Raw genomic sequence first — 13,478 nt, 5'->3', positions numbered from 1 at the left:
AAAAAATGTTATCTGCTTAAAAATCCTGACTAAGATTTTTTTTTTTTTGACATTGGTCACATGATCCTTCTGACACCACGTGACGAAGTTGATGGCCGCTCCCACCGTCAGTCAGTGAGCAGCTGATCTTACAGAGCACGAGTCACAGTAAAACACAAGGAATACAATCTTTTGTTCAAGAAGCAAGCGTTCAATCACAGAGAAAGGGGTAAGATGAGGCGGCATTTGGTGTAAAATGATGTTTCTGCGTTTATTTACTATGCAGGGTGTTTAATGAACAGCTGGTGTTGCAGTGAATGAGCTGTCATTTCTGCCGTAGAGCCCAACAAAACCCTATCTAGCTGTAAATAAACACTGTAAACCCGTATAGAATAACAACATTGCTGTTGTATTAATATTTAATGTTAAGACTGACAATCCCTTAAAATGCGTATAACATATTCAATTGCACAATATGCATGCATTAATAAGCTAATGTTCTGCTGATATATGTTTCATGTGCATGTAATGCATTGTATAAGCACCCAGAAAAGATTGCATTGAACAAAGATGTGGTAAAATATATATTATAATATTCTTGGTACTTATGAAATCCATATTATTTACAGATTTCTATAATTATCTTTTATTACATTATTTGTTTATATTTTTTCCTGGATACTCATATAACACATCTCATTTATAGTATTGTTTTTCATACATTATTTCTGGGTGCTTATAAAAACCCTAACATTTTAAACACTAATATTTTAAATTAAAGTACAGTGAATGATACACTATTATTCATATATTATTAATCACTGTAATGCCAGAGCACCCAGCCATTAAAACCAGATCGTTTTACTTTTGCTGACAAAGTGATGCTGTCTTTTCATAATTTACCATGTTTAGAAACAGCTGCTGTTGGGCGTTCAACAGTGCTAAAGTTCACAGTGTCTAGAGTTCAAATGCCATTGAGAAACTTGCCACCCTCCTTTAGTTTCGTAGTGAGAGAATATAAACTCTCGACAGAACGAATGTGTCTTGAAACGAGTGAGCTTTCCATCCGGCATTTTTGGGCGTCATAGGGATGAAAAATATTTTTTGCACTCTTTCAGACTCTATTTATTGATTTAGAAGTGTGTTTTGTTTTGTATGCAATGGGGGAGTGAAATCTCAGAAATTACAGTATTTAAAAAGTGCTAAATAAAACAGTTTGTTCAGTTCAGTGCTGTTGTTATAATTGTCAAAAACAGAAATAAAACAATAAATAAATATCGGTTCTATATATCGGTTTTCGGGCGCATAAACATGCAAATAATTGGTATCGGTTATAATAAATCAATATCGGTTGATCTCTATTGTGCCCAAAAAATGTGTCTAGGTAGGTGCCATCACATTGAACAACATCTCTCATCACATTGAGTAAAATAATTGATTTACTTCTGAATTTTTACCATGATATTGACTAATGACTTTAGAAAAAATATCATAGTTCAGTGAAAGTATCAGATGTTAATACCAAAGTACTTTGACATATATTATACTAAATGATTATCGTATTCCATACTCCAAATTGCTTAAAAAATACTATGACATTACTACATGTAAAAATCATGAAAGTGCATGTTTAAAAATATATTCATTTTAATCGGGTACCATGTTTTTTGTGTGGATAAAAATGCCAAAAGTGAGAAAAATATTTGATCAAATCTTGTTTATATTTTAGTTTATTATGTGGGGTTTTTCTGTGGAGAAATGTGCTAAGAGTGAGAGTAAGCATTATATTATTAAAATATTTTTCAAGTTTTATGGTTTGTGTCTAATGATTTTTAATTTTTTTACCCAGGTCTAGTTTGGCGTGTGCAGGAGCCCGAGAAGTGGACGATATTTGTGTGTGCACCAGGACGTTTCTGACAGACTGCCATATTTGAAGTCCCTCATTCCTGTAAAGCTTTGACACGCGCTCCTCGATCATGCAGATGGATCCAGTGCTGGTTGAATCCGCCGTGGTGTTTGCTATGGTGATTTCCGTTCACATGGCCGTGTGGAATCAGCTGTCCTGGTGTTGCATCGCTCTGGCGGTCCAGGCTTTCTATGTTCAGCACAAATGGGATCGCTTGCTTCGGACCGGCGCCGCCGTCTTCCAGTTTCGCCCTTCGGCCAACAGCGGCGTCTTACCGGCCAGCATGGTGATGCCTCTGCTGGGTCTCGCTTTGAGGGGACGCTGCGTCCTCGTGGGAAACGTTTACATGGAGCGCTTCGCCATGGTCGTTACAGTGATAGGCATGATGTTGGCTCTGTTCCTGTCTCTCATCGCGCTGGGAATCACACGCCCGGTGCCCACAAACACCTGTGTTATAGCCGGCATCGCCAGCAGCGCCATCCTGTACACAGTGAAGCAAACGCTGACAGTGTCCGAGGTGATTGAAGTCTTGGAGGTGTTGCTGATTTTTGTGTACGTGAGCTTGATCCTGTTGTACCTGCTCCCACGCTGCTTCACTCCCGGCGAGGCCCTCCTCATCCTCGGCGGGATTAGTTTCATTATCAACCAGCTCATTAAGCGCTCTCTGGTCTCGTCCGGGAACGCGAACTCCGACCCGCTTCCGTATTTCCTCCCGGTCGCCGTGTTTGGTTTGGTGCTGCTGGGAATCTTCTTCGCGGTGCTTTTCGTATTCATGGAATCGGAAACCTGGTCGGCGTCGCTTTTCTTCCACACCATGACTGTCGTTTTGGGCTTGGGCTTGTTGGTTCCTTGGCTCTCCCTGCTCACGCAGCATCACCCCATCACCTGGCTGATGCATTTCATCACCGAGAGCAGCACCCGCCTTTGGCTCATTGGATTCTGGGCTTCACTTTTGCTTCTAGCTATTGCCGTTGTGATGCATCAAAACAGCCATCGCTCGGGCAGCAGCAAGAAGCACCAGGCGTCCACGACCGTGCGGAAGTATTTCCACCTCCTCACCGTGTTAACCTTCGCACCCGGACTCGCACTAGACCGTCCTCTGCTTCATTTGTCCGCGGTCGTGTGCCTCTCAGCGCTTTTGTTCCTGGAATTCGTCCGCTATTTCCGCATCCGACCTCTCGGGCCTCCCCTGAGATGCCTTCTCACTTTATTCCTGGACGAGAGAGACTCAGGACCGCTCATTCTCACTCACATCTACCTTCTCCTCGGCGTCGCCCTTCCCATCTGGCTCTCGCCTGGGACCTGCACGCCTAAAGGAGGCCTCGGGGGCGCCGGTGGCCTGGTGCCCTACGCCGGCGTGCTGGCCGTGGGAGTCGGCGACACCGTGGCGTCCATCTTCGGCAGCTCGGTCGGCGAGATCCGCTGGCCTGGCACTAAGAAGACCTTCGAGGGCACGGCGACCTCGGTGTTCGCTCAGATCATCGCAGTGGTGGTTTTCCTCATCGCCGACAGCAGCATAAACCTGAACGCCAGCTACTCGTGGGTGGTGGGCTCGATCACCATGGTGGCCATGTTGGAGGCGTACACGTCACAGATAGACAACCTGCTGCTTCCTCTGTACCTCTACATCCTTCTGCTGCTATGAGATCAAACACACACTCACAGTATGCCAACGCACAGATATTAAAGGGATAGTTCACTCAAAAATGAAAATTGTGTCACCACTTACTCAACCTCGTGTTGTTCTAAACCTGTATGGGTTTCTCTGTTCTGTTGAACACAAAAGAAGATATTTTGAAGAATGTCGGTAACCAGTTGACTTCCATAGTATTTTTTTTCCCACTATGGAAGTCAATGGGGTCCATCAACTGTCTGGTTACCGACATTCTTCAAAATATCTTCTTTTGTGTTCAACAGAAGAAAGAAACTCACACAGGTTTGGAACAACACGAGGGGGAGTAAATGGGTGAACTATCCCTTTAACAGCATTTAATTCATATGGTACGCTACAGCCCTAGTATTGTCTGACATGGAATTATTCCAGTTTTGAAAGCAAAAAATTAAAAAATGAAAGTGTTTATGACTCTAGTACAGAGAGAAAAAAACACTGAAATGTATTCAATGCATTATATACATTATATATAATGCATTTCCTATAGCATTATAATAAAACTAAATAGAAAACTTGATACTAAAACAAAGTGGCACAAAAATAAAAATGTGAATTGAAGGTAAAATGTGTATTTTTGTACCACTAGTTGCACCAAATGGAATTGCACTTATATATGTATATATATATATATATATATATATATATATATATATATATATATCCCATTTTAATTTTAGTTAGATTTTTCATTTTGTTTTTTTAACTAATATTTTATATTTATTTTATAAATATTTTTTTTATTTCAGTCTTCGCTTTGTTATTGTGGTACATCAAGATAAACTAAATGAAGATTTGGCAACTCTCTGAAATAAAATAAGTTATTATATTCATTTCAGTTAACATTATTTTATTGCAAGTAACAAAACTAGTTAACTACATTAACCATGGTTTGAAAACACATTTTGGTGCTGCTAGTTGTGCAGAAATAACTGTAATAATTGTGCGTTTTAATTTTGTAAGGTTTACATGCGATCATTTTGTTGTTTTGAAGGTTTATTTTACCTATAAAGCTCTGATGTCTTGAGTTGCTGTTAATATTTCATTCTCTCAAATCCTGCGTCTGCCACTCAAGTATAAATGACAGGGATTGAGTTGCACATTATTAAAGAAAGAAAAGGAAAATGTAACGCCCTTTAACAATGTCTGCACTCGCTGATAAACAACACTGAAAGAAGGGAAACAATTTCTACATTTTGGTTATTTTATTTAGGTGAATCTCATGAAAGATCTATATTTTTCTATTTTCTATAAAGTTGCTTTCCAACACGTATCATAAAAAGTGCTGTACAAATTAAATGTAATCAAAAAGAAAAAATATATTTTGCATGAAATATGCCTATTTTTTGAACCATATGATTTTTGTGACATTACTTGACAATTACAAACATTAAATTCTCATTGCTATTATCTGTTTGTATCATTTTTGTATAACAAATACTGCCATGGTGTAAACATACTAGACCATTTCAATAATATTTAATAAAATATATAATAATATATTTTAATACTTTTTAGTAATTAGAATTAGTTTTTATTTACATGATGCAGTTATGGAAATGTACTTATGCCATTATATTATGTCATGTTTATGTATGTGTGTGTATATATATATATATATATATATATATATGTATGTATATCTGTCATTTATCGATTAATCGCATCTAACACAAACGTTTGAGTTTATATAATATTTGTGTGTGCATGTATGTGTGTATATATATATATATATATATATATATACAGTATATATACACCTACACATTTAATATATACAAATATATACAAACACATATTAACACAAACATTTATGTTTGATGCGATTAATCAATTTGACTGCTAATATATATATATATATATATATATATATATATATATATACACACACACAATTCTATACATATTTATATATATGGTTCTTAAAATAAGCTTTATTTAATTTCAGCCAAATATAATTTTCTTTGTTTGGATATAGATTTTTTTTTTTTTTTTTTTTTTTTAAATGGCACATTTTTGACGTTTCATCAGATTCACCCGTTTATCAAAAATGTAATTTATCCTTTATTACAGAGCATATATGCATCACTTGAGCCATTGAAGAACGCCCTTGTTTTTCTATTATTGTATAACCCTGGACAAAAATACTCGAATATTATTTTGATGCTATGAATAGGAAACCTGCCTTTATGTCCAATGCAATACGAATGACTGGTAGCACAGCTTTATTGCCTTAAAAAGTGTTTTGTATTGTCAATGGTTCAGTGCTATCAGTGGTCTGTCTGCATGTAGGAGGCAGTAGATATTAATGTACAAGATCACTGTTCTGTAAAAGCATGTATGCGATGTCTTTAAAGATTGCAGAATTCAAGCATTTTGTAAATTATATATGTTTAAACCTTAATTTATTCATGATATTTGACTGAGGCCTTTACGTTGTGATTGGCGTTTTGTGTTGAGCGTGTTACGTTGACAGTTGTCATGAGAACTGTGGTTGAAGTATCAGTCACCTGTTCAGTTTGCAGTGCATTCTGGGACATTTATAACGGACACTCTGCATCTGTGGACATTTGCATGACACTCAAGTGTAAACTTGTTTTTAAACTACCTGGAAATTGTAATAAAATGTGTTACTTTATGGTCATACTACTTTTTGACATTGGGATTTGACAAAGATTGTTGGATTTTTATTTTGTAAATGATCGTTTTAATGGATTGTGTAAATTGTTTAGTTCAATGAATTACTTTGCGTCAAAAGACGTGACCCAGCATGAAACAGTGACTTTTTTAAAACTATACTTTAGTTGGAATAGTTGAACTTTTAGTTTAATCTTTATTGAAGTTTGTTTTCAATCTTTTTCATCACCAATGACTATAAATATGATTTTTCAGATTTTCCTGTCATGAGAACTGCAGTTTTGTCATGCGATGTTCTTGGTTCTGGAAATCCAGATGATTCATATGATCAAACATTCATACCTTTTCTATATTGTATTGATTTTGTTGGGTACACAGATAATGCTGCGTTAAAAGGAAATAAACTTTATTTGTAATAAAGTTAAATGTTTCTCATTTACTAAAATAACAAGCTTTGAAGTCAGATCACAAATGATAGAGACTCTTCGGTTAACAAAAACTAGCCTTTTATTAACACTGTCGTGGCTGTAGGTAAAATATACAGAATGATTCAAAATGATTCACATTTTATGGTAAGAAAGTAAGTTTTTGGTCCATTTACAAAATATCCTGGCGTTTAAAAAGCTCCTGATATCTCAGCCGTCATCGAGTGTCATCAGGCCTGTTGTGTGTGTGATGTTCAGGTGTAGAGGGAAGGGAAGGGCAGCTCTTCTGTCGGCTGCAGCCTGAGAGAGAACAACACAAAAGCCCTGAGAACTAGAACTCGTCTCTCTACCGCCTGCGTTACCCAGCATGCACTGCTCTTACCAGTTCTCAGGACTCCAAACGGTGTTTTGAGACTCCATAATGTGGAAAGTGTAAACGTGGCGTGAGACGTCAGATGTGTTCGCAGCGCTGCGGTGGACGACTTCCCCGTGAATCAGAACTGCTCCACCTACAGCACAAAAATATTTATACTTTAATACACTACTGGTCAAATGTTGGATTTGTAATGTAATACCAGGGACACATTAAATTGATCAGAAGTCACAGTAAAGACATTTATAAGTTTACATAAGATTTCTATTTTGAATAAATGCTGTTCTTTTGAGCTTTCTATTCATCAAAGAGTCCTGAATAAAATGTATCACCATTTCCACACAAATATGAAGCTGCACAACTGTTTTCAACATTGATAATAATCAGAAATGTTTCTTTAGCATCAAATCATCATATTAGAGTGATTTCTGAAGGATCATGTGACGCTGAAGACTGGAGTAATGATGCTGAAAATTCAGCTTTGATCACAGGAATAAATTACATTTTAACATACATTAAAATGTTGTTGTATTTCTGAGGCTTTTAAGCTACAACTCGGGTCAGACCTCTTTTCTAACTGATCCGACTTACGATTTTTTATTACACGGACGATCAAAACTGCGAAAAGTCCCAAGAAGACTTTCAGGGCTGCCAACTGGGGGGGGGAATGTAAAAACAAATATTGCATCACAATAAGTGTAATTGTGATTGTCAAAACATTTGGTAACTAAATAGAATTTTATGAAGTTTAGTGACAACATGTTACAATGTTTACATTGTACAATGACTGGTAGAATACAGTTTTTATTATTGCTTGACAAAAATTTCAAGATTTCAATTCCATTCTTGTGATTTGATTCTGATTTTGATTCAATATTGACTAATTTGGATACATGTTTATTTTAAATTTTATTTAAAAAAATAATCTCACCTAATGCTGTAAACATAGAGGGCCCAATCTGCTGGTATTATTAAAGGTTGAAAATAACTAATTAAATTAAATATAATGCAGTTTTTTTGTTATAATAACAATTATTTAATGACATAAGTAAAAATAATAAATATGTAATATAGTGCTCACCAAAATCTCCTCTCTAGCTATTTTTTCTATTAAATTAACATGCTATGGTCATTAAATGGCTTTCCTGAGGTAAAGGTAACATTATGTGACATAATTGTTCTCCTGCTGTTATATTGACCTCTTTCCGTGGTTGAAAAACACTAATTGGTCGATATTATGTATACTTTCGGTAAGTTGTACTGCATCTTTAAATAAAAAAGTAACAGATGATCGGTTCACGTGCACTTGAACTGAGGCGCTCAGCGATCTGTCACGTCACATTTACAAGCGCCAAACGTATTTTTGTCTGAATTTCGTAATAAAATTGACGGAATCTAAGAGCTGAGAATTAGTTTAATATTAAAAGTACCTCTTTGCTCCGCAATTTTTCTGTGCGTGAGAAAATGGATGTGTGGCGTGAGAGCGTGTGAAAAGTGTCAATTGCGTGAGTCTCACGCTCAATGCGTGAGAGTTGGCAGCCCTGTTGTATAGTTTTTAAGCTATCACTAGCAAAGCGTAATGACTGTCCTGGGACAACATGTTAAAACATGCTAGCAACATGCTAATTCATTCTAACAATGTGTTAAAACATGTTAGCCGTGTGCTAAATAATGCTAGCAATGTGCTAATCATGCTAGCAATGTGTTAAATCATGCTCAAATCACATTCTAGCATGCTAATTAATGCTAGCAATGTGTTGAAACATGTAAACAATGTGCTAGCTAAATCATGCTAGCAATGTGCTTAATCATGTTAGGAACATGCAAAACATGCTACCAATAGCTTTGCAATAAATCATGTTAACATGTGAAATCATGTTAGCGATGTGCAGAAATATGCTAGCAAAGTGTTAAAACATGCTAGCAAATGTGCCAATTCAAGCTATGAATGTGTTAAATCATGTCAGCAACATGCTACCAGCATGCTAATTCCTAATAGCTTTGTGATAAATCATGTTAACATGTTAAATCATGTTAGTAATGTGCAGAAATATGCTAGCAACGTGCTAAAATATGCTGGCAATATGCTAATTAACTCTAGCAAACGTGCTAAAACATGTTAGCAATGTGCTAAATCATGCAAACAACATGCTAAAACATGCTAGCAATGTGTTAAAACATGCTAGTAAAATGCTAATTCATGCTAACAATGTATTTAAATCTGTTACAAACATGTTAGCAAAATGTAAAACAATGATAGACACACGCCAGCATGATAAAACATGCTAGGAAGCATATCAAAATTTCAAACTTTCAGACAAGGCTTTGTCAAGTTTGACAAAGTTTTCTTTCTGGTTTTAAAGTGTAATATTTCACAATATTACTGTTTTTACTGCATTTTTTATCAAATAAATGAAGCCTTGGTGAGCAGAAGAGACTTATTTAAAAAATGTTTAAACATCAAAAAACAACATCAAACTTTTGAACAGTAGTGTATATACTGTATATGTTTACTGTATAGTGTTGTAATTTATTTCCAATGGAATTAACAGTTTCAATAACTCACCTTTTTTAACCGGAACGGGAACAAAGAGATTGTCGTCATAAATCTTCTCTCGACCAATGAAATCAGTCAGAGGAAACGTGCCTTTAGGTGTCCGCACCATTCGCCTGGTAATCCCATCTTTCATGCACAGGAAACTCATTTTAGATACACACATTCATGCAAAACAAAGCTTCACTCCAATAGCATGCATGCCCAAATGACGTAAAATGCCACGAATCTGCTTCATGCGTTTGAAATTACCATTGTGTGATCCCGGTATGAACCACAGACAGCCGTTCTCCAGTGTAGCGTCTTCCAGAGCGATCCACATGCCCATCACCCTTCCCAGAGGCTGCGTGTAAAGGAAGGTGGCGTCCTGGTGAGGTGTCACTGAAGTCAAGGGTCAAAGGTCAAAAAAAAATTTTGTATTGCTTTCTCATTGGTTAAAGATGTAGGCGGGTCTTACCTTCTCCACCAATCCCTGGTTGCTGTTTACAGAACAGACACAGAAGAGGCGAGTAATGAAAATATTACCCTTACAATGAATGTAAGCATAATTTATAAGCCATCATCTATTAACTCTACCTTAAAGATGTACATACTCTGCAGAATAACTGGATTTATCAAGCCGAGTTTCTTACCCAGGTTCTGCAGATAAGAAGCAAAACACACACACACATTATGACTGAAGTGTCTGAAAATTGGCATAATGAAAAGAGTATTCAGCATGATCATGGTTTTTTGGTTAAACAGTGGATTGCTAGTCTGGGTCAGTATTATTTATATACTTTTATAGTATTTATTAATACTTTAAAATAGGTTTTAGGCCCTAAAGTGTCTCATAAATCTTCCAATTAAAACAAATGAGCTTTTATATGAAGACCACAATTTACATTCGTTTACATGGGAGTTTGGTCATTACTTGAACTTTTGGTGAGTGGGTGACTGCTTTAAACAGCGGCTCATAAGCGTGGAGAGCTGTAGGAAGGATAAAACACAAATACATAAGGGGCAAAATCATTTTATTTCATCGTTTAAATATGAATGTCTTAAAGGGATAGTTCACCCAAAATGAAAGTTCTGTCAGTAATGACTCACCCTCATGTTGTCCCAACCCCGTAAGACCTTCGTTCATCTTCGGAACACAAATATTTTTGATTAAATCTGAGCACTGTCTAACTCCTCCATAGGCTTCTAAGGGACTGAAACTTGCTGGCCCAGAAAAGTTATTAAAGAGATCGTTAATATAGTCCAAGTGACTCCAGTGGCTCAATCTTAAGTTTATCAAGCGACGAGAATACTTTTTGTGCGCAAAAAATAAATAAAAATAACGACTTTATTCCACTTTTCATTTCCTTCTCTCTGGGCCTCGAGTCTTTTCACGTAGTGTTTAAGCGTAGCGCGTCTGTGTTGCACGTCACCACGTATCACACATGACTAGCATCGGCCAATAGTGAGCCTACGTGGTGACGTGCAACACAGACGCGCTACGCTAAAACACTATGTGAAAAGACTCGAGGCCCAGAGAGAAGGAAATGAAAAGTGAAATAAAGTTGTTATTTTTGGGGTTTTTTAGCGCACAAAAAGTATTCTTGTCGCTTGATAAACTTAAGATTAAGCCACTGTAGTCACTTGGACTATATTAACGATCTCTTTAATAACTTTTCTGGGCCAGCTAGTTTCAGTCCCTTAGAAGCCTATGGAGGAGTGAGACAGCGCTCAGATTTTATAAAAAAATATCTTAATTTGTGTTTCTGAAGATGAACGAAGGTCTTACGGGGTTGGGACAACATGAGGGTGAGTAATTACTGACAGAATTTTCATTTTAGGGTGAACTATCCCTTTAAATATGGCGTTTAAATATCATTTTCTTAAATACCCACCATGTCCGATTTTATTCAAGGAATGTTCTCTTGGCACAATGAACTCTCCTGAAAACACAACAGTTTCATTATGGGATGAATTTCCAGGGAGTTTTTATTTACATCTCAGCACAACAAACCTTTATCATCAAACACGCCTTTCTCGAAGAAGAAACGGATCTTGTCTCCACTTGTGATGAAATAGTCAGCATTTCCCTGGACAAACACAAAATATGATTTGACCGCTTCTAAATGTACATGGATTTACATGGGACTTTTTTCCAGCATGGTTGGTAGTATGACAGCATTTTTAACTAATACAGGCAACTACATTTACCTGCAGTCAGTAGTCTTACCTGCATCTTTACCCAGGAATATTTGGTTGCATGTGGAAAGTAATGCGTAGAAGAACGTTGATAATGACACTACTGTAAATGCATAATGATGATGAGGCAATGATGATGACGCTGTTTACCTGTGTTTTCAGCTGCTCGTCGTGGTCAGTGGAGAAATGTATCCTGCAGTGTTCAGGAACGTCCATCCGGTCAACAATCTCACTCATTCGTCCCCGTAAAGCATCACATTCCTCTGGGGACAGAAGCCCGTCCAGCACCAGATAGCCCTCATCCTGGTACTTCAGAGTGAAAACAGTACAGAAACATATTCAGTCTACATATGCAAATTGTATATACCCAATTAGGACAAAAACAACATTTGCTCTTCCTGATATCACAAAAAAAAAAGTAGCAAAAAGTTCCTTTTTGTACATGTAGCTTACTATGGTAATGTATGGTATTCTTTAGTACCATGTAAATACAATGGAATATTAGTACATTCATTATTATATTTCAAAATACCATGGTATTACCATTCTTGTACTAGCTAATAACAACTCAAAGTGGACTTAGGGAGCAAATACAGTTGATTTTTCGTCACTTTTCCTTTTTTATTCTTACTTTTAAATGTGTTTTGAGCTCAGTTGCTTACTCAGTGTATCATAACATAATACAGACAGACAGTATATTTTTGATTTTGTCATGGTCAGCACTTGAGAATTTTCCATAACACAAATAGACAATAAACAGAACAAACTGTTAGACCTAAAAGGGGATGTAAGGTTAGAATTGTTAGAATCATCATGGTTAGTATAAAAGATAGTTTGCTATCTTATCTATTAAAAATCCATCACAAATCTCAGGATGATTTTGAAAGCATCTGGACACTAATAAGTGAAACCGTTTAAATATGTTTAATTCCAATTATTCCAGACACGGAAACAGAAATCTGTCTCATCGATCTTTACAACTACGACTGTGATTGGTCCATCTTCAACAGCAATGAGAAAGTAACAGATGTCACGTGACACGTACGTCTACGCTCAGAGAGCAATAATAATAAATAAACTGTATACTGTATTACTAATACTAATACGGAGCCGTTAAACTGAAAATCACTGAAGAGTTAAAATATGTAAATGATCACTTAAGGCCCCGCCCATTTCGCGTTCTGTTTTTCTAGAATTACGCAACAGATTCCACTTGAATTATTCCATACATGCTTTCTCGAGATTTTTATTTCTTTTGTGCATTTTTTGCACGCATGCACGAGGCACTGATCTATGACAACTTTTAATATAAAGATGCAAAACATTGTCATCTAATAGCAAGAAAAATCTTCAGACTCGTAAAAGTGCTTTTCTGATTAACATGCACATAACAAGGACAATATGTGGCGTATTGTTGTTATAGCAATTTAGAGGCAATTTCTTACCTTTTGCACGTCTTGTTGTGTCAAAACATCCATGCTGAGGAGGACAGTCTGAGAAGAGAGCTAAAACGGCTGTCTCATCCAAATCTCTCTCTCTCTCTCTCTCTCTCTCTCTCTCTCTCTCTCTCTCTCTCTCTGTAAGCAACCACGTGGTTGCACCATGTCAAATACGATTAAACTGTAGCCATGGTTAAGCAATAATTGGATTTTGAACAGTAACTCTTTCACTGCACTGCCAGAAAGTCAAATGTGCATGGATAACTTGAGTCACTGAGGGTTCAAGTGAACCTAAAAGGTAAACATATATGCCTCCAA

The 13,478-nt window shown here is 36.7% G+C and overlaps 2 protein-coding genes across 2 annotated transcripts; one reads left to right on the top strand and one right to left on the bottom strand.

Moving 5' to 3' along the window:
- The first annotated feature begins 81 nt into the window (after positions 1 to 81).
- Positions 82 to 4,087, top strand: dolk (dolichol kinase). The gene is made up of 2 exons (XM_079898459.1): positions 82 to 208; positions 1,829 to 4,087. Exon 2 carries the CDS (start codon positions 1,956 to 1,958, stop codon positions 3,528 to 3,530), a length of 1,575 nt encoding a protein of 524 aa, XP_079754585.1. The 5' UTR covers positions 82 to 208; positions 1,829 to 1,955; the 3' UTR covers positions 3,531 to 4,087.
- Positions 4,088 to 6,575: 2,488 nt separating this feature from the next.
- Positions 6,576 to 13,302, bottom strand: phyhd1 (phytanoyl-CoA dioxygenase domain containing 1). Its single transcript, XM_079847322.1, has 11 exons — positions 13,167 to 13,302; positions 11,872 to 12,030; positions 11,537 to 11,612; positions 11,418 to 11,465; positions 10,457 to 10,512; positions 10,120 to 10,182; positions 10,001 to 10,022; positions 9,796 to 9,924; positions 9,556 to 9,672; positions 6,999 to 7,125; positions 6,576 to 6,916 (listed from the first exon to the last, which is right to left on the bottom strand). The coding sequence occupies exons 1-11, from the start codon at positions 13,197 to 13,199 to the stop codon at positions 6,871 to 6,873; spliced, it is 876 nt and encodes a 291-aa protein (XP_079703448.1). The 5' UTR covers positions 13,200 to 13,302; the 3' UTR covers positions 6,576 to 6,870.
- Between the last annotated feature and the right edge of the window lie 176 nt (positions 13,303 to 13,478).

The sequence above is a fragment of the Squalius cephalus genome, assembly GCF_949319135.1.
Source record: "Squalius cephalus genome assembly, chromosome: 17".
Lineage (NCBI taxonomy): Eukaryota > Metazoa > Chordata > Actinopteri > Cypriniformes > Leuciscidae > Squalius > Squalius cephalus.
This window is presented reverse-complemented; position numbering and strand designations above follow the sequence as displayed.